The 20,531-nt window shown below is 36.8% G+C and overlaps 1 protein-coding gene across 5 annotated transcripts in view; it reads left to right on the top strand.

The window, feature by feature from the left end:
- RAPGEF2 (Rap guanine nucleotide exchange factor 2) overlaps positions 1-20,531 on the top strand; it is a 192,712-nt gene that overhangs the window by 102,910 nt on the left and 69,271 nt on the right. For all 5 annotated transcript variants that reach the window (XM_062573814.1, XM_062573811.1, XM_062573810.1 and 2 more), the window contains exon 6: positions 1,487-1,654. In XM_062573814.1, the coding sequence (XP_062429798.1) occupies positions 1,487-1,654 (168 nt within the window). The remainder of the gene's footprint in view (positions 1-1,486; positions 1,655-20,531) is intronic.

Genomic DNA, 20,531 nt, shown 5'->3' with positions numbered 1-20,531 from the left:
AACTTGTTCTCCTGAGTTACACAGTTTAGTTGGTGGATGTGTCTCTCTCGCTCTACTACTTTGACAAGTTATAAGAAAAAATGATGTAAAATAGAGAAAGAAGGTGACTAAGCAAAGGATACCAGAAGAAAATTTCTGGACTGACAGATACCCTCTGGACCCTCTTGGGCCAAGATACCTCAAAATGCCCCCTTCCCCCCCCCCCCCTTTTGAGTCCAGAAAAATATCTCCAGAGTTGAGGAAAAGTTGAAATGAAACATCTGATGTACTCTTCAATCCAGCTGTTTTGGTAGGAATAAGTGTGCTTTGAATAGGAGGAGTTCTGTCTCCAGAGTTTGCCAGGCTCAGTAACTTCCAGTGTCAGGACTGAAAGGGGCTGAGGGACAGAAGGAGAAGGGGAAATGTCTGTAACATGGATATGACTGCATCAGAGGTGAAAATGATGCTCTGTGATAAGGGGGCTAAGAGCCTTGCCAGGAGCTGTGGTCATCCCCACATCCTGAAAGTGATACTCAGTGATACAGACCGACTATGACACTTACGATGGAGGTATGCTGCAAACTCTTGAGAGAATAAGCACAGTATTCTTGTCTAACATTTCTTTTCCCTATTGAAAAATGGGGAGGAGTCTTGTTAGGTGCCTGATGAGCTTGTTGCATCTTCAGAAGTGCTATTTATCCCTGGGGAATGGGTTTGGAGAACGTGAGTTAACCAAATCCCCATATATGGCCAATGCTGAAAAGTCTCATTTTTCTGTTAGTGTGGTTTATATTAGTAGAACAAACACACCAGAGACGATTTCTGTATGAATTACTATAAAAAGATTGTTCTCTTCCAGGAAAATCAAAATTCTTGGTGTGAATGTTTTCTTTGCAGTGTGCTGCTGTGAGGAATTTAGGACTATGACTTTACTGAAGCCTCTGAAACAGGGAAAAGTGATTTCGGATTGGGATATTCCTAATATCTATTTTCTATTCTTTCAGCTGTTATTTAGAAGTGATGTAGTCCTTGCTAATCCTTCTTCTAGGTCTTAAGATATTTGAAGTACATGATAAAATAGTGTTGCCTGTTGAAGAGTGAAGCCTTTCCCACAGATTGGTTGGGGAAAATCCCAAGTGATCAGTGGAAGTCAGCAGGAAAACCAACAAGTACTCTCCCATAAGAGTTTCCTTTTTATAATTTATGGAGTAGTGAATTGTTTGTATTCTGTATAAGAATATAAACTGAGTAAGAATTGAGAGGGAAAAAGCATTTTCCTTTATCTTTTCTGAAAGAAGTGTTTATACTCACTGATTCTGTTCATACCAACGTTTGCTTTTTTTGGTCATCCTTATGAGTGTGGGGTGTTTTTTTTCCCACTGTATTGCTAAAATATAGGAAATTCATAGCTAACCACTCTTTCTTGAAATAGGCTTAGTAGTGTTGCTAACATACAGTAATGTTTTTATTTCTTTTGGGAAATGACACTTCACTACTTTTATTATAGGTTGATTATATGGATGAAAATGAAGAGTATTTTCAGCGCCAAGCTTCCCATAGGCAATCTCGAAGAAGATTTAGGAAAATCAACCAAAAAGGGGAGCGGCAAACAATTATTGATACTGTTGATCCTTATCCTGTGGGGAAACCACCTCTGCCTAGAGGTTACCATACGGTAAGCTGTCTGTGTTTGTGGTTTATAAAAACATAAACAGGGAAACTACTGAAAATGGCCAGACTTGCCGGTGTCCTTAAAGAAGTGAGATTCCATAAGGGGGTTCCTCTTAAAATGCTGTGAATTTGGCTCCAGGGGTATGTGAATAGGAGTGCAGCTTGTTCAGATGGGGATTTGAAAGCATGTTTATTTATGATCATGAATGTCATACGTAATGCCTTAATGTTCCAGTCATGATTTGCAATTGTGAAAGAAAACAGCTAAGCGATAAATTCCTTTCAATATTAGATTACAATACAAATATTTTAATGTACAGTGCTAAAAGGTCAGTTAGTAAAGCACTCATTCATGTACATGATAACTGTTGCCTAAAAAGGACTATATTGCATTGCAGTGGGCCAGATTCTTGGGTTAGATCAGTTGTTTCTGTTTGGAATCCGGACCTTAAAGTCAAATTAATCTTTGCTGATGTCTCCCTTATATATTTGAGTTTCAGCGAACTAAATAGTTTGTTCTTTATATATAAATATATATGTATATAATATACATATATGTATATAATATAAATAGATTTATATAGAGAGGGGATAGTCTGGCATATTGTAAGTTAACAGTCTCTCTCATGGGTTGAAATTAACTAAACATTAAAACTTATTCAACAAACTGTTTTGTTATGTGACCTTTAAATTGAAAGAAGCTCTATTAGATTAGTACGCTTTCTTTTGGTGTTAATTTCTACTGTAAGCAAAATACTGGAAAAGCTGTTTGTCTTTGGCTCTCACTTGACTGTTTAAGCCCCCAAATCTGCAAGAACCATACAGACGTAGGCAGAAATAACTTTATGCATGTTTAATCTCATTGAGTTCATTGGGCTGAATTTTGCATAATGTAAGCCACATGCTTATAAATTTGCAGGATTGGGGCTTTTGTGTTTTTTAAAAAGCTGTCTGTAATCTAATGCAGAGTTGTAAGTTTTATCTTTTTCCCCTTCTTTATCCTTATTCCTTGATTTGTTTGCCAGTTCTCTGTATATTCAGTGTGTGTCTGTAAGTGTGTAGATGTCTGATTACATTTCCTGTTAACTGCACAGGCTTTTCCTCATGAGTTGAATAATTACATTTTATGCCAGCAATTTATGTTTTTTGTTTATACAACAGCTTTTAATGGTTTAATTTTCAGTGCAGTTTTAATTACCTTCAAATTTATTATGGATGTTTCAGTTGAGCCAGTTCACTTGGTTTGTAGACGAAACATTTTACTGTTCTGCTTTTGAAAAAATAAAAATGTGGCATAATTGTAGTTTGTAGGAATTAGAAGCACAGGAAGAATTTTTTTGTTTGTTTGTGTTATTTAGGTGCATACATTGTGCTTAGCAACAGTACTAGTGTGATTTTTATTTTACTCTGAAAGGCAATATTTAGATTACAAACAGTGCCATTTGCATTAGTAGGTCCAGACCTGTTGTATAAATTTCACCTTAGGTGTACATAATGAGTTGTTGCTAGTTTAACTCTGGTACTAAGATCGAAAGCCGATGGTGCTTATGTTGTGTGAGTTCATAATGATTGTGTGTATGTGTGTGGGGAGTGTGTGCTGGGAAATTCATTACAAGAGAGATTTTATATTGAGTTGAAGAGATTGCCAAATAAACTGTAAAATTTGAAATAATCACTGTCAAATGTTGCTTTCAAGTGTACTGTGATACATGTGATTGACTTCCCCCCCCTTTTTTGAAAGAAAATATTAAGTCAAACAACCTCAAGTGAGTTTTACAGTGTGTATATATATATATAAACGATTTTCTCCATTTGGCCTGTTCCCTCCTTTTTTACAGTATTTGGTGATCTTGTTTACATTGTTCTCCCATTGGTTTCTATTATCAACATTACTTCTGTTGCTTCAATTACTCATGTTAAAGGTTATGTTGTCTTTGCGGCCTTCCTGCTTTTTGTCCCTTGATCTCTCTCTCTCTCTCTCTCTTTTTTCCTTTTTTTCTTTTTAAATCTCATTTTTTTTGAAAAATCAGCTGAAGAAAATCTTTTTAGTTTTTGAAACTCATAGGAATTCAAAATATATACGAGCATAAATCTTGAGGGCTTGTTGCCCATCCGTTGATCAGCATCTTTCAGGATCTCATCTTTAGTTCTTCTGAATTTTGAAAAAATTAATTATAAAAAAAACATTAAGAAAGGAAGATGTTTAGAGATTGCAGCAAGTAACATATTAAAGGCAAATTGAACTCAGATGAGTATGATGAGTTAGTTTGTTTGCTCTTCATTGTGGATGAGTTCTGCTTCAGGTGTTAGATACATTTTGATTCCAAATAGTGAGGCCTCATAGATAACATACTCAGAATCTTTACAGAATGTATAATTATCCTTTTTGTTGTTTTACCCCAAATGCTTAGTTACCATGTAGTATGAATTTTTGTTGATGCTTTATTTCCAGTAATCTCAGAATGCTGTTCTTTGGAAAGGTTGAGTATTTTCTGAAGAAAGTTTTATATATTTCTTTGAAAATGTAGAAGAAAATATTAAGCAGTCTTAAATGAAACTGTATTGCAGTATTTTTCAAGAATTGAAAATGAAATGCAGTGCGTTCAGTTGTGGGGTGGCCCTTCTGCGCATAGCTTGGTTGGAGCATGGTGTTGCTAATGCCAAGGTCATGGGTTCAATCCCCATATGGGCTGTGCTGAGGGTTGGACTAGGTGATCTCCAGAGGTCCCTTCCAACCTTACCATCCTATGATTCTATGATAAAGCCAACTTGTAGGGGACTGTGGACCCTCACTAACATAATTTTAACATTATGTTCGTAGTGTTGGAATGTACTATGGCATGTCTGATAACGTTCATCTTTTCCTTTCCTCCTATATGGCACTCATTTCATTTTGGCTCTCAGGAATGCACTAAACCTCAGGTATTGTAACTTAATGTGTACGGTCCACTAACAATTTACTTGTGGGTTTTCAGTGTGATGTTGTAATACCGATGCAATGTTATGACTAAAATTGTCTCCTACCCTTTGCTTTGATACTTCTTTTCTTTTTTAAATTTTGTAATGAGGTTGCTCAGTGCCCCGTGTTTTAGAGACTGCAACAGAGAATGATGACAAAAAGGGTATAAATAAAATACTTAGTGTTTGATGAGTTGTACTCAAGTATCACTTCTGTGAAATGGAGGACTTAGTCTTTGATTTTAGTTCAGAAAATTGGCTCCATTTAGCTGTTTAGTATTTGCGTGGCACTAGAAAATGGAGTATGACAAGATAAACACTAAAGAGTCAATGCAAAACTTCTTTACCTCAAAACTTGTCTTTTGTGTGTCTTCCATTCTGATGCTGCTTACTGATTCACTGTGAGGAACTTGCATGGTGCAGACTCCTACTGAAGTATGGTGAAACATGGCCATTAGTTGAAAGGCTGCAGGAGTAGATGTAGGCTTGTCAAACCAGTGAGAACAGTGCGCTTGAATAAGTTGAGGCACCAAAACAAATAGAATGCAAAAATTTTGACCAGCATCAGATTTCAGACGTGATTAAAGTGATTGGAAGATCTGAATAGCGTCTTTTAAACTTAAGTTATATTTGTCACTGTATTTATCAATGCCAAGTTGCATAAATATTAAGCATCTGCCAAATACAACATTTAATAAGAATGTTTGTATGTCTTGTCAAACTATTAGATGCCTCCTCTGTTAAGACTGAGAAATCTCTTGTGATAGAGCTGATACATGTATTCTGGAAAACTATTTACTGTTGCTTCAGATTCTTCCTTCCCTTCGAATATCACTTTGTTTGCTTTATTCTTCTGATACTATTATTGGGAAATGTGGTCATTTTAAGAGCTCCTTCTCTGTTGCATTGATGCAATACAGGATTCAAATGTCAATATGGTTCCTATCATTGAGTAATACATTAATTATCACTCTTAGCAGTAATTTTAGTAGGGATGGGTATTCTGGACTCAGGGCTCATTCCACTTGAAAACTGGTGAGAACTGATTTAAAGGAACACTGTGTTCCTAGAAAGAAACATACCATATTTATTGAAGAGAGAGAGAGGTCATTTTAACGTAGAAGTCTAGGCTGGGCATAAAAGTTAAGAGCAGTGACTTGTAATTCCCTAGCTTGTTGTAATCTGTCTATCCTGTGCGTTTGATTAGTAAAAGCCTGCAGTCTGCAAATCTGTGTGATTTTGCTTTGCTAAAGGTAAAATACCAAGCTTGAGGAGTTTTTAGAGATGCAGGTAGGCCTATGAGTAAGATACTAAAGCAACTGTGAATAGTCCTGAGCTCGTGCTAGTGCATTAAAGGCAGACAGCTATTGTCCTTCTGGGTTTTATGAATGAGGTGACTGAGAATTTGAATGAGGGCAGGAAATAGAATTGTGTCTAAGGCAGCCAAGTTGTCTCCTCTGCAGCCTTAGAGTCTCCTATAAATAAGTATGTGGATCTGTTCTTTTTTTGTGACTTCTTTAAGTGTTTGAACCTGCTCTTTTCAAGTCAGGACCAAATTATAGGAACCTTCTTTCCCACTACTATCCTGTCCTGTAACTAACAGCTACTGCAGAGCATTGGCAAAGTAGTCTTTTTTTTTTCCTGGTATTTTTGAATTTGCCTGGTCTTCTGAGAATCTAAAGGTTGTAAATTACAAATCTATCTTCAGATGGTTCTGTTTATAAAACAAATTTACTTTTTTGCTGTATCTGCAAAATTTTTAGAATAAACAAAGCTTGTTTGTCTTATTTCTACATTAAGTATTAAAACATATTAATTCAAAAATTTTCTATGTGAATTTGCAATAGCCTTGTTGTTTTCCATAGTTTATTCAGTGAGTGTGGGTGACTGCAGCGGTGTGGAAGTTTGTACGCTGACAAGCAGTTTTTTTGTTGTGGTTAATCGAATAGATTAGAAATCAAAAGAGCTAGTTTCTGTTCTAGGACTTTGTCACAGTCTCCCAATGTAATATTGGGATGTTAATTGTAATGTTAATGTGATTGTAATGTTAAAAAACAGCGTACTACTATTGCTTCTTAGAGTGTGTATTTTTATTTGTATTGTTAGATACGGCTTGTTTGTTGGGTTTTTTTTTTGTTTTTTTTTTATGTGTGGATCACTTCAAATGATGAATTTCAAATCAAATCATGAAATATTTAATAAACGTTTGCTTCTTCTCAACAATCTGGACTTTATGGTATTATGATATGCCTTTCTATAACGTATTCCTGATAGTGCGTTGTATTCTGTACGCTAAATGGGCGCCAATATAGCAGTATACCTAAAGCTGCCTTTTAAAAATATATGCATGTACATGTATGTACATGTATATGTAGATATGCACATGCATGCACACACACATTATGTATATATATGTAATTTCAGTCATTTCGGTGAATCAGACACCTCAACTACAAGCAATTAGTTTAAGAGAATACTGCCAGTCCTTCAAACCTGTAAGTAGCACAGCTTAATGTTCCTGATGATTTAAAGAATTACCTAGTACTTTCTAACGTAAGTTCACTTAATAAAATACTCAGAATCATAAGCAAGTAATTATATCATTAAAAAACCTTGCTTTTAGCAAGAAAGAGCCATATATTAGCTAATTTGTAAGTCTGTATGAATTATCTGTAGAGCAGTGAAGAAAGAAGTACAGACACTGAAAATCTGGAGTTTATACAAGGATATAGAGATTAGAGAGAGATCATAGTAGGGAGAAAAGTTTCTAAAAGGTCTTGATCTTGGAATTGTTAAGTCTACTTATAAAGGAACAAAAGCACAGAAATTACTCAAGTCCTAATCGGATGTATTTGATAATCAAAAGAGTTTGGGGAAACAAGATGCTTGGAGGTTTATGGGTTTAGACACTAGTATGACTTAAGACCACTGAAAACTATTTATATAGATTTAATTTTTGAAATTAATGCCAACTTAGTTTTCTGCCAAACATGCAGTTATGTGGAGAGGTAATCAACAAGCAAGGAGAAAGTAAGCTGTGAAAACCTTGTCATGTGGCATGCGAAATGAAGGCAAAAAAGGTCTCCTCACTTAAAATTAATAACCACTGATAATTGGCTTTCGTATTTCCATTGACAGGAAGGTTCTATAATTTTTTCTTAAGCGTTTTAAAAAGTCAAAATTATTAGGAGGTTTTCAGAGTAGAGCAAGTGTACTGGACTTGTTCTGTCCATGGTTATGAAACAAATCATTTTAAATAATGTTACCAGTGAAATGGTAATTCAAATCAAAATTGTACACACACTTTAATTTACAGCTATGTTGCTCGTAAGAAGACACATGCTATGCAAGTGTGTTTTAATTATATACTTGTGGAAATAATGCATGTTTATTTGCACAAATAATGATTTTGTATTTCTTGATAACTTTCAGTTTAAAAGCATTAAAAATGGGATATACCGTATTTATCATTCCATTTATAAAAGAAAGCGACTAGTTCTTAGCATTTGACAAATGTTAATGTCCTTTTACCAGGAAGGATATTTGTCTAGTTGCTTTTGTTCATTTATAAAATTCAGTGCAATTTCAAAAACAACTTCTAGTTTTTGTTATTTCATGATGCTGATAATCTACTCATGATTTGGCGTGTACATCATACTAAGTAATTTGAAAAAAACGAATATGTATTTTTAGTCTGGCTATGTAATACTTGAACACCTATCCACTGATGTACATTCCTCAGAGTCTGTGATTGTATTACTTATACAAGTGTATTTTGTATGCATTAGTGAGACACTTGTGAAAATACAAAAATTGTGGAGTAACTTTATCAGAGATACAGATTTCCCTGGGATAACTAGTTAACTTAAACAATTCCAGTTAACTTTTTTTTTTTCCTGTTTGTCTGTTTTTTCCTCTAGAAATTACATTTTTCTTTATGGGAACATTCACAGATAATGGTATAATGAAAATGCATAATTCCCATCCCATGTTCTATATTTTTTGACAAAATATAACCTCTTAGCTGCACATTTTCCTTTCTTTGTATGTGTGTTGTAAAGTTCTGTACTATATGTTAGTGTATGAGCAACACCACTGTTTTATCTTGCGTAATGCCAAGAGTAAACCAGCATTTTTAGATCTTCCTTCTTTTAGTAATGTGTACTGGCAAATTAATGCAAAATTAATAGTATGCAGTGTGCTGTTTACTCAACTTGCAGCTTCTGTCAAAGGATGTCTATTTTTATATATTACATCATCTCTGCTGCAGAACTCGTGCATCCATTGGGATTTACTGTTGTTCCAGAACAACCTTTGGAAGGGTGTACATTGATGTTATAGTTGGATTCGTATTAGGGATAGGCTTTGGAAAATCAAAGTGTAGTATGCTTCAAGTTGTACAGCATTTTTAGCAGTTGTGGTATCAGTAATATTACCACTTTTTTTTTTTTTTTTTTTTTTTTTTTAATACTTTACTGGATCCTCTTAAAGCTTGTAGATAGTTGGCTTTTTGTGATCAGACCTATGTGAAACTTTGGTCAATAATAGTGCAGATTTACCACTAGTATGAGGTTTTGCTGTCATTTACTTGTGATGTGCCTTTTTTATATGATCTATAATACTGCTCCTCTGAGAGACAGGATATGCTATTTAAATATGAGGTTGGTCATTAAAGCGGGAAGTTGTGCAGCAGAAAAACGGATTTTCCTAATACTTTTTTCCTGAACTGATGATTGCATAACATAACTAAATGCAAATGCTGACATTCCACTATTTAACTTGACTAGAGGTAGCAAATATTTTAAAAATCTACTTTTGTTCTGAAATATTTTTCAGATTGGATATCCTCATTAGCTTAAGGTTGTTCATTTAGATACAATCTGTTGCACGTAAAAGGCATATGGGGGAATTGGGCCCATCTATATACTATATTTATATAATACCAGTGAACAGCAGTAGTACTTCCTATTTGTAAATTATTCCAAAACAAAAACAAATTTGCTAAAATCCTTAAAATGAAACGTTTTAGAGTTGGAAATTAAAAACTTGTCTGAGAAGTAGTTGACAAAGGTTTGAGGTTAGATATTTAAGATGGTGTCAGTCATAGTACTGTTGTGTTGTTGGATTTTTTTTTTTTCCTGTCTTTTGTGTTGTTCTTTTTGGCATTTTAGGGGTGAATTACAGGTGTTTGAAAGCTACTTGCTTGTAAGATACCTAAAGAGGAAATACAGCTGTTAACAATGGCAATTGCATGTTCTATGTAATTCTCTTTTTCAGGTGCTTAGTTGAGACTTCAAGGAGTACAATTTGCAGATATCTTCACATACTGTTTTTGTTGAAGTGCTGTCATAGCTGCTAATAAAGACGCAGCAATGCATAGCATAAGCCTTTGCTTCTATGTAGACTTAATTTTAAAATTTAAGCTGAAGTTTGTCTTGGTCAAATGTACTGATTGGTGGGGGGGGAGTTAAATAACTTGCATTATTGAAACATTAATAAGTCTGAGGTAGACTCTTCTAACGTGCAAATCCTTCCTACTTTACTCGTTAAATGTGAATGTTAAACTTACGAGGCTCAGCCAGGGCCCTGTAAGTGCCAGTGCACATACTTTTTCTTCCAGTAAGCAAGAGGGAAGTTTAGGGAAGCTAGCTCCTTAATAAAGAGCAGGGCACTTACTTAGCATTTACCACAGGATTTGAGTGTAAACTCTTTGCTTCTCCTTCAGCAACATGGTAAAACGCTTATGCAGCCATTCTCAGGTCCCTGTGAAATTAAGGTCTTTTTAGAAACAGATTTGAGCGTCCTTGGGAAAAGCATCCTCCGTGCGCCTCTGGAAGACTACTAGGAAAACTACCTCAAGGAAATGGTGCCTTTCTGTTTAAAAACACCCCTCCTATCTCTTGAATGCCGTCACATTTTGTCGCTATCACGCGTTTCTTGAATGTTGTCATTTGGAGAGTGTAAAACAGTTACCTATGGGCTTTTAAAGTCTGTAAATGAGCCATGACAGTAAAACGATTATCCTAAAAGACACTGCAGAGTCTTCTGATAGTAATCTTGAAATACAAAACCATGTAGAATCAAGTTGATAGAGAGATTCAATCTGGTAGGACTGTGTTTCTACCTAATTTTATTTAAGCACGTCTACATTTAGGTAACTGATCTTGCAATTGCAAGGGAAAAAATGTAGTATTGAGATTGCAAAATAGAACATCCCTCACTTGATGGTAATTGGCTCCCTGATTTACTTGATCTGTTGATGGGGGAGAAGGAGAGGGAAAAGAAGATTTCTTAAGAATTTTATGATAAGGTTTCTTTATTTGAAAGAATTAATTTTGGTTTTTTTTTTTGACTTTTCCTCTCCTAAACAATTTAGGGTTTTTTGCTTGCTAATTGTTTTAAAAACTAAAGGACAGTTGAGATCGTGAGGAATTAGTTGCTGGTAAAAGCAAAAGATCTGGGTAACTAACTGATAGTGTACAGTTACTGTAGCTAGGACACAAAGCTGTCAAGATATGTTAGTGCATGATGAATATTACAGGGGGTAGGATATGCAGGAGTATGAGAGAAGTATTCAATAAAAAGAATATGATCTGATGCCAGTAAGCTGGGTTTTAGTGGTCTGTTTGTTGATTTTAATTGGGAACCCCTGGAGCAGGCTCTTTGGAGAGTTTCCCTGGATAAGACTGTGGCTAGAGGCCAAAACAAAAGGTATTTCCTTCCACCAGACAATTGAAGTGAATGAAAATCCTCCTATAACAGCAACCAGCCCTTTCAAAGTTAAACTTCCTTAAAATACCAGAGGTAAGCTGTTAGTTACCCCAGGAGATGTCTAAATAAGCATTCAGGAAGGCAGACAGAAAGGGCTCAAGACATCACATACAGTACTAAAATGATAGGCTTTTTCTACCATTATCTGGAAACCTAAAGGAAAGCCGTGGGAGTTTTCATGACAGTCCAGTAAGTGTCTGTATCTTGAAGAGGGATGCAAGGTTCAGATTCTCTCTTAAAGTTTCTGAGCAAGCTCAAGGAAAAGTGTTTGAAGGTGTTAGCAAGCATATTGTATTCTCTTAAAAGAAGAATAGCAGCCCTCTGCCACTAATCTAAAATCCCCAAACAAATAAATAAATAACCCCCCCCCCAGCTAGTTTTCAGAGATTAGCAGCAAGAATCTTTCTCTTTTGATTTTTCTTTTTGCTTATTTACTTTTGTTTTTAATCCTCTAACATTCAATGCTGAAACAATATTTAATGGTTCCCCTGCCTTGGTGGTCTCCGATGCATTCAGTTTTGAGCCAGAACTGTCAACCTTGCAGTTCAGAGTTGTTAGCTTGTTGCAGAGCAACAGTTACAGGATTCAGTGGGGCTGGTAAAGAATGTCATGGTCTAGAATTCGAGGCAGTTGACTGACCTCAGAAAAATCCTTTATGTTTTATTCCTACCTTTTAGCAGTGCAGAAGTAGGATATAACATGAAAAGAGAGGTGTGTGATTGTTCTACTTCGATGATACTTTCCTGTGTTATTACACAGAGAAGAATCTCTGAAACCTTGGGAGCCCAGCACGTTAAGTGAAGAACTAGTAGAGAATCTCAATTCTTTAGATCTGGAAAAGAGGCCTTGCTAATCTTATATACCCTGTATCATTCTTGACTGTAGCAGATCATTTGCTTGCGTTGCTCTTGTGCTTTTTTTTTAAACTTTAAAAGCAGAAAGCATATTCTCTTGTTCTCTGATTTGATTAGCACATTATCTTTAACTCATGTCTTTACACTAAAGTGAGCAAATTTTATAAACATTGGGAAAAACCTCATCTCTAGTGACAGACTGCATTTTTTCACTTCCAAAATAGACAAAGTTACGGAAATTAATCTAATCTGTGATCATTCACCTAATCTAATTTTTAGCATTTAATGATGATAATGCACAGTTTTAGTCATGTTAACAGCATTAAACTTCAGATTTATGTAAGTAATACCACTTTGCTTTATGTAAAGATGCAAGTAGATTAGTTATATATCACATAATAGTGACTTCATAAATGCACATACAACATGTCTTTTCTTTCCATCTTGCAAATGAAAAATTTAACTAGTAAGACAATAATGTCTTACTTGTTGCAGACGCACAAAAGAGCTGTTAAGATTTTGTTTTAAAAGCTGTGACAAAACACCCTCCTACATTCTCTGTGGTGCAAGGCATAATCAAAGACAGACTCCAGAGAAAAGCTGCTCTGCCCTCTTACTGTGGTGAACCTTTAATCAAGGAGATTTTACAAGCTAAATCAGAAGTTCTGAAAATGGGCCACTGCCACACTGAAGGTGAGTATCAGTCAGTTACGGGTTGTCTTCATGTCTATTGTAGCACAACTCTCATATGTCAGAAATGAGAACTTGGTGGCAGGTATTTTATATGAATCTTGTAACTTGCTCCCTTTGAAAGGCATGGCATGCAAACAGAAAGTTTGCTTCACCGAAAACAGAGCCATGCACAGAAGGTGACAAATCAGTCTGCAGTCAAAAAGAAGATCAGCAGACTCCAGCCCATCAGCCCAGCTGAGGCACCAGCCAGGCTGCTCAGGGCATTTCATTATTTGAAAGATCCGGATTATAGATTCATCTGCAGCAGCAGCTCAACAGAAGGGCATTTGTTCAAATGGTCTGTAATATTAGCAAATGTGTGATCAAAACAGCACACATGGCTCCCTTGTAACAGTTGTTTTGGTATTGCCAGTGGTGCAGAGAAGCACTGTCATATTACTGATGTGAATGCCACAGCCTTATGCATTAAGCAAAAGTGCTAAATATCATCACTTTTTCTGTTGGTTTTAGCTGAAGTGGTATTTTAATCATAGAAACTCACCTCGGGGCATTTATTTGGGTAACTTTTGTTTATTTGATGGAGTTTTATCTAGAGTTCTCTAAGTTCTAGAGAAAATGCAAATAGACCAGGTGTGTCTAAAATCGATGTCTGGATTATGCTGATAGATAATGAATCGCTTGCATGAAACTAGGTCATGTGACTGGTGATTTAAGCGACTGACAGCAAATTTGCCTGAGTGTGTTAGAATAACACACTTTTTAATACTGTATGGGACACTTAAATGCATTCGTCATTGTAGTGTGTAGTCAGTTGCTGTTTTATTTATTTTTTGTTGATATTTTTGTGCTTGATGGGAGCATTAGATTATGTTATTAAATAGTCCCCTCTGGGAGACTAGTAGGGAGGGAGAACCTCAGCACTGAAACATTCAGAAACATGCTGTTGGGACCTAAAAGGTTTTGTGTGCAACAGTCCTGAGTTAAGAAATCAGTTTGAAACATTCCTTCCCCTTCATGTGAAGGAGAAGAAAGAAAAGGTACCTTTGCCTACTTCTTTAAAAGTTATGTTCTCCGTTTTTGGACTCCTCAGTTTAGATGTCTTGTCTTCCAACTACACCACTGTACAATGTCTGTGTAACACTTCCCTTCACTGTGAATATTTTTGGGGTGGACGTTGTAACGATTGCAGTTTTAGGCCTTGTTCTCTAGCTGTTCTTTTTTTTATTATTATTCTTTTGACTTAAATTTTCTGGTTACTGGAATCATAAAGTGCCAAGAAATTTGTTGACCCTACAGTGTTTTATTGTCTTTTTTCAAAGGTTTTGAACATAAAGGAAACAATATTTTATATTGTGCTGAAAGGGAAAAATGGGGTTTTTTTTTTGCTGTTCTTGAGGCACTTCAAGAAAAGAACATTTTATGTTTAGGTAATGTGTACAAAATTAAAAAAAAAAAACTGAAGCAAATAGCTGTGAGTTAAGGTGACTGCTTCAAATTGAAGATTTGAGGTAATCCGTTGCTGCAGTGTTTGTCATTAACCTAAAAAGGTTTAATGCTTCAAGCATTGTTGACATGGCTGAGGAGAATAATATCTCTGCACACAATCCAGAATGTGAAATATAGTTAACAGGAATTGCAATCAGGTGGTACATGCTGTTGAGATCTATATTAGTTTTCATCTTAAATTCAGAGCTACTGTTTATGAATTGTGTGCATAGTGCAAGGATATCCTGACACTTGCAGTTACTCTTGGAGAGAGTGTTTTTGTGTGCACTATGTTTGTTTTGCCTTCTTTTCTGGAGCTTATACAGACAGAGCAGTCAGCTTTTCTGTAAATACAATATTTTGAAGGCAGATGGGGATAGCCCGTCATGTCCGATTATTGCAGATGAGCTTTATTAATGTCTCATTTCAATTACCTAAGAATATTTGCAAAAAATATTTTTGCTCTTTTCATACTTGAAGTCTAAGCAAGAAGTTTTTGTGTATGGGTTTTGAAATATACCTCAACACAAAGTTGCATCTTAGGTTTTATATTAATTGTTCGTAGTTATTTAAGATAGAAACTTTTGAAGATAACATTGTTCTACTCTCTCTTGCTGACTTCAGTTCCATTCATTTGTCACTGAAATAGTCATTAAACTTATGCCATAATTATTTTTATAAAATTAATTTATAGGAAATTAATTCCTGAAATTATGGTAAGTACGTATGATTATACTGCGTTATGTCACTACACTCAAAGTGGTGAAAGTAGGGATTGTTGAGGAGGAAGGAACAGGGAAATGGAATCAACCTTTATTTCAAGAAGTGTTTTGAATCACAGATTGCCTGTAAGTGTGTTTTTCACCTAATTACATTAATATATTTTTTTGCATTTAAGGTGCAAAGAGTTTTTGTTTTTCTCTTTTGGCAGCCATCAAGTCTTCATTAGTTTGATTCACACTAATATTAGACTTTGCCAGGCTGCTTTCAACCTTGCAATCATACATATAGAACTGACTTAATTTTATCACAGGAGAGAAGAGGTGTATGGTAGTGACCAGGATAATTAATAAGAAAGTGTTTCATGGTCTTGTCATCTAGAAGTTCTTCATCTTTTTTTCTACTGTTAAATGTTTTTGTTCCTAATTCTGTGTTACATTTCAAGGCTTCTGCCACAAACAGCTAGGCTAGATTTCAGTTGGTAACAACATCAAGCTTAAGAACTGATGTGAATTAAGATCCATGCTCCTAGCTCAGTTCTGGAATAGACTCCAGAAAGCGGCGTGCTTCGTTCCTACCGTGGTGAGACAATTCTGTCTTGGCAGCATTTCATTTTTCTGACATGAGTGTAAAACACCACACTCAAATTCTGCTTGTGGTGCTAACCACAGAGCCACCAAATCAAACTCGAGAAAGTTTTAATTGCTTTGTCAATAAGTAATTTTTTTTTATTATTTTTATGCTAGAGAAGGTTTGTGTAAGTACCCTAGAATTAGTAACTTCTGCAATTTCTGTTCAGAATTACATTTGAAAGTTTACTGGGTTCAGTATTAGGCTATTTTATAAGGTTTAAATGTAAGCTAACGTTTAAAAATCATCTGGTAGTTGCACCGGCACTCTACAAAGCATTGCAAAGACTTTTAAAAATTCTAAACCAGTATTTGTCCGTGCAAAGTATCCTGGATTTGTGACAGTTGAGATGTACGCTGTGTACAGCTGCCAATTAGTTTATTGCTTGAGGATGTTCCCTGTTGTGTTTTAGCTCCTCTGCAGTATAATGTTGCTGGTATGAAACTAGAAGCGATACACTGTACATGGGAGTGACTGAGGAAAACTGAGTTTAAAAATACAGTTGCAGTCTTGGATGAAAATTACGAAAGCCATAAGTATGCCAGTCTTTTCCAGATCTTGCTTCCCTCCTTTTTTTTAAATGGGATTTTCTTGTTTAATGTGCATGTAAAAGTAAAATCTATGTTCGGAAAGATGTTAAGTGACATAAAAAAAAAAAAATCTGGATGTTTACCTGGTGCAGCCCTTGGATATTTGTGGTGTGAGAGCAGTGAAACTGCTGAAAACCTGCGAAAGCTGGTCAAGTGCGCTGTTTATAAGTACTTGATAGCAGTGTTTACAGCTCTGCAGCAGCGCTTTTTTGGGTGGGGAAGAGGGGAGGGATGCCAAGCCCGACGGCTTCATGCCCATCGTCACGAAAAGCTGGGTGCAGTTCGGGGCTTGCTCGGGTAAATGTTGGTCCTTGTTCCCACCTTGACCTCGGCGGTGTTCTCCGGAGGCGGCAGCGAACGGATCCCTCCCCTCCGGGACTACCTTGATCTTCCGAGGCTGATAGAGCCCAGGCAAGAGCTTGTTGTTTTATCCGAACTGTCCCCCTCGCCCGTCAGGAGTGCCGGGTTCGCTCCGCAGGGGCGAGCCTCGAGGAACGTGCCTCCCGTTTGACTCGAGCGTGTCGGTGGGTAGAGGGAGGGAGAGTGAGCGAGAGAAACCCGCGTACATCGCTGGGACTGCACTGAGTGTGCCTGTGCAGGCTGAGAGACAGACTACAGTGTCTTTGCTTTCTGCAGGAAGCAGCAATGCCGTTTGTATCCTAAGAGGAATTTTTTATTTAGAAAAGGAAGCGTTCTTTCTACCCAGGAAATGGCTTTCCTTGTGCGTTGCTATGCCAACTGCCTGCAGCCATGGTCTTCCAAAGTAAGCACAATAACGTAATTATATTGGCGTATTGCATTCAGACTCATGATTCTCTGGGCTTTTTCTGTGTGTAACTGTGTTGTATTTTTGCTGCGGACTCTTTCGGTAGTGCACACGCCGCTCCTGCTCGTGAGGAGCCGGCATCGTAAAATCTACATGCCCGTCACTGTTTTGTCGCTAAGATTGATTGTGCAAACTTGGTTAGCTGAGTGGAACGGAGATCACCGGTCACTCCTCCGGCAGCATCATTAGCAGCCGGGGGAGGAGGTCCCTGCTCGCACGCTCTGCCCTGATTTGGGGGGAGTGGAGGGTAGCGCTGGAGCGGGGAGGGGGGGCTGCCTGTGCCGGCGTGTGATTGCAAGCGAAACAGGAGTGTTAACGATGCTTGGCTGAAAGCTGGAGGCTGGATTCTGCCCCCTGACTAATATAATACTGTATTAAGCCTTTTTGAGGGAGTATCTGTGCAGTCAGCCATTTTAGCTTTTTTCCTTCTTTTTCTTTCCTTGCCATTCCTCCGTCTCAGGGAATGGTTTTGTTCCCTTGGATGAATGCTGGATATGTAGGGTTTCGTCAGGCTCTTTACGTCCTGACATGCTTAGACTTTCAGCGTTACAAAAATGGAGACTAACGCTGTCATTTGGATTGCTTCTCTGTACTACGAGCGTGAGGGGGTTTTGGAGCTTACCAGTAGTGACACTTTTCGCTCCAGCTTGGTTTTCCCCCTCCTCCTCCTCCTAATTTGATGCTGTAGAAGGTGACTTGCCATCCATAAGGAATTGGTACATGATGTGTAAATTCAGTTCAGCGTATGTTTCTTCATTATGAAACCACTTGCAATCCCAGCTAACCATGGAGTTATGGGCCAGCAGGAGAAACATTCAGTAAGTATTGCAAATTCTGCTTGTTCTCGCAATGACCTGTCACAGTGAGCTGCATGGAAATCGGAGCCGCTCGTCTTCCTGCTGATTTACTTTCGTGATTGTGCGTTTAATGGTGGTTTGTGAGGGAAAGCTGCACCTGAGAGGGCATTCGAATTTTAAAGTGGCTATATTTAGTACTGCTTTTAGCTTGGAAAAGGCAACTATGTCGTTTCTTTTTGACTGTTAAAAAATTCATCAGAACATACTGATGTACTGTCTTTGGCCAAGAAGCTACGAACATTCAATTAAAATCAGTATGCATTAGTTAAAACTTTGAAGAAATATGCGGGCTGTACGATAAGCGATGTGAGTGCAGATGGTGATGAGAACAGATTCATTCTGATAGTGTGCGGTACTAGCATGGCGTTTAACATCTGTAATGCAATTAGGCTGAAAATGCAAAAATTGTTAGTACAACATGGAATGAACAAAGGGTATATGTACTGGTGCTTTATAATTAATCCCATGAGTCAGCTACACCTTTGTCGTGCTTTAATCCCGTAGGCTGCCAGTGTTTATTGTTTGTGAAAAATGCATTCATAAGCAGAACAGCAAACATTATTTACCAGGCCCTCAAGGGCCAGAAATTATAGATTTAGGTTTTACTTTCTAGAAGGATTTTAGAAATACAGATTTTTGTCACCTAGTTAATGCAGGTATCACTTAGTTAATGCTGGTATTTCAGTCTTTGTAGTAAAATTGTATGTAGTTCAGTATAATTTTTTTTCAATTTTACCATTTGCTTCTTCAAAAGTTCTTTATATATGTGTGTGTGTGTGTGTACATATTCTGATCATATGTGAATACATGTGTGCATGGGAATGTGTATAGTGTGTTCAGTGTATACAGCTAGGAATCAGATTTGGGAAGATGTGGTAGCAGGAACTTTTTAAAGGAGGAGCAATTTCTTCATGAACTCAGTTTTTGACTATGTTTAGAAATACAGAAACCAATCTAGAATTATTTCAGGATGTCTAGTGGATTTTTCTTACGTGTATAACACACATATCACAGTTGCTTGTTGCAGACTGTGCTGTTCCATTTAGTTCATCTTAAATGCAGCTAGTTTAATTACATTCTAGCTATAAAGGAGTTCATGTTACCAAATCATTGGGTGTTCATGAAATATTTAAAACTTAATCTAAAAAACACTCCTTCCCTCCTGAAATTGAAGAAGTACTCTTGAAGTGCTGAAGAAGCTGAAATAGAATAGGATATCCTGAATTTGCACATGGAAATAAAATGGGGAGACTGCATACATTTTTTTTGTTAGTTTGCTTTTTACTCTTTTGACTCTCAATTCATGAAGAGTTCTAGATTGACTCTGGTAGCACAGCAATCCTAATTAATATAAAAGAATTACTTGTAGGTAAAAGGAAAAATTAACTTGTATTTTAGAGACTTAAGTTTTAAGTTCTCATATTGGAGTAGTATTACTTCAAATTAATTAAATCACAAAAGAATTTCACTCTGTGGGCGAAAATGGAGGAATAAAAAAAGGTGAAATGTCAAGGTTTCCCTTTACAAGAAAATTCATTTACCTTAAGAAAATATCTAAATATATTTGAGAGGAAGAAATTATAATTTGACACAACTGTGGCTTTAGCATTAACAGAAGCTGTGTTTTAGGGTTTGTACAGAAGTTTAAAATTAAACTACCATGACACAATGTATCTCAGTGAAAAACACCACTTTGGCAATGAGGCTTTCCATGCTTGTTCTCCAAGCAGAGGTTATTTTGCTTGGAAAATGGGACTGAAACATCTGAATTTGTGGTAGAGAAGGAAGGCAAACTCAGAGTTTCAAGGTACACAGGTTTGGCTTTGCTTCAGTTAGAAGGAGGACTTAATGCATTCATCGTTTTTAATGATAGATTATTTTCGTGTTAGTATGTTCCCAGAATCCTAAATATATGTAATTGGTTTCCAGCTGATCTTATATTTCATGGAAAGAGCTCAGTTACTTCTCTGACATCACAGCTTAAACTCTTACAACTTGATTTGATGTGGACAGTCTGGAAATCTCTTGTACAAGCTTTCACAAAATTAATGTGAATTAATTTTATTTATCACTGTAAAATTTTAATGTTGCCCTAGTTTAGTAGGGATTGACAGCTATAAGTTAAACCTATTGTTCTGTAAAAGATGGTATGCAAAATCACCATTACATTCACCATGGTGGGAATAGAGGGAAGAAAAGTGAAAAAAAATGTTGCATTTCCTAGGTTACTTAATGTGACAAAATTTGCAGCAGCAGTCAAGTGTGCCGGTCCTGCACACCTCATCTTTCATATGTTGGAAGTGTGAAGCAGTGCTAGAGACACCTGTCTGAAGGCGGTGGTGTTGCCCTGCGGGTGATATTCCTTGATGCACAACGGTGATGTCTGCTGAAGAGGGAGTAAATGTGTGCTCTGTCTGAAAGGTGGCAGTGAAATGAGTGCTGGGTTGTTATAAAAGTTGTCCTGCTTAGTTCTTATGTTTAAAGTACCCAGTGAACT

This window comes from Rhea pennata, chromosome 4 (assembly GCF_028389875.1).
Source record: "Rhea pennata isolate bPtePen1 chromosome 4, bPtePen1.pri, whole genome shotgun sequence".
Classification (NCBI taxonomy): domain Eukaryota; kingdom Metazoa; phylum Chordata; class Aves; order Rheiformes; family Rheidae; genus Rhea; species Rhea pennata.
The sequence above is the reverse complement of the archived record's forward strand: the minus strand, read 5'-3'. Positions and strand labels throughout refer to the sequence as shown.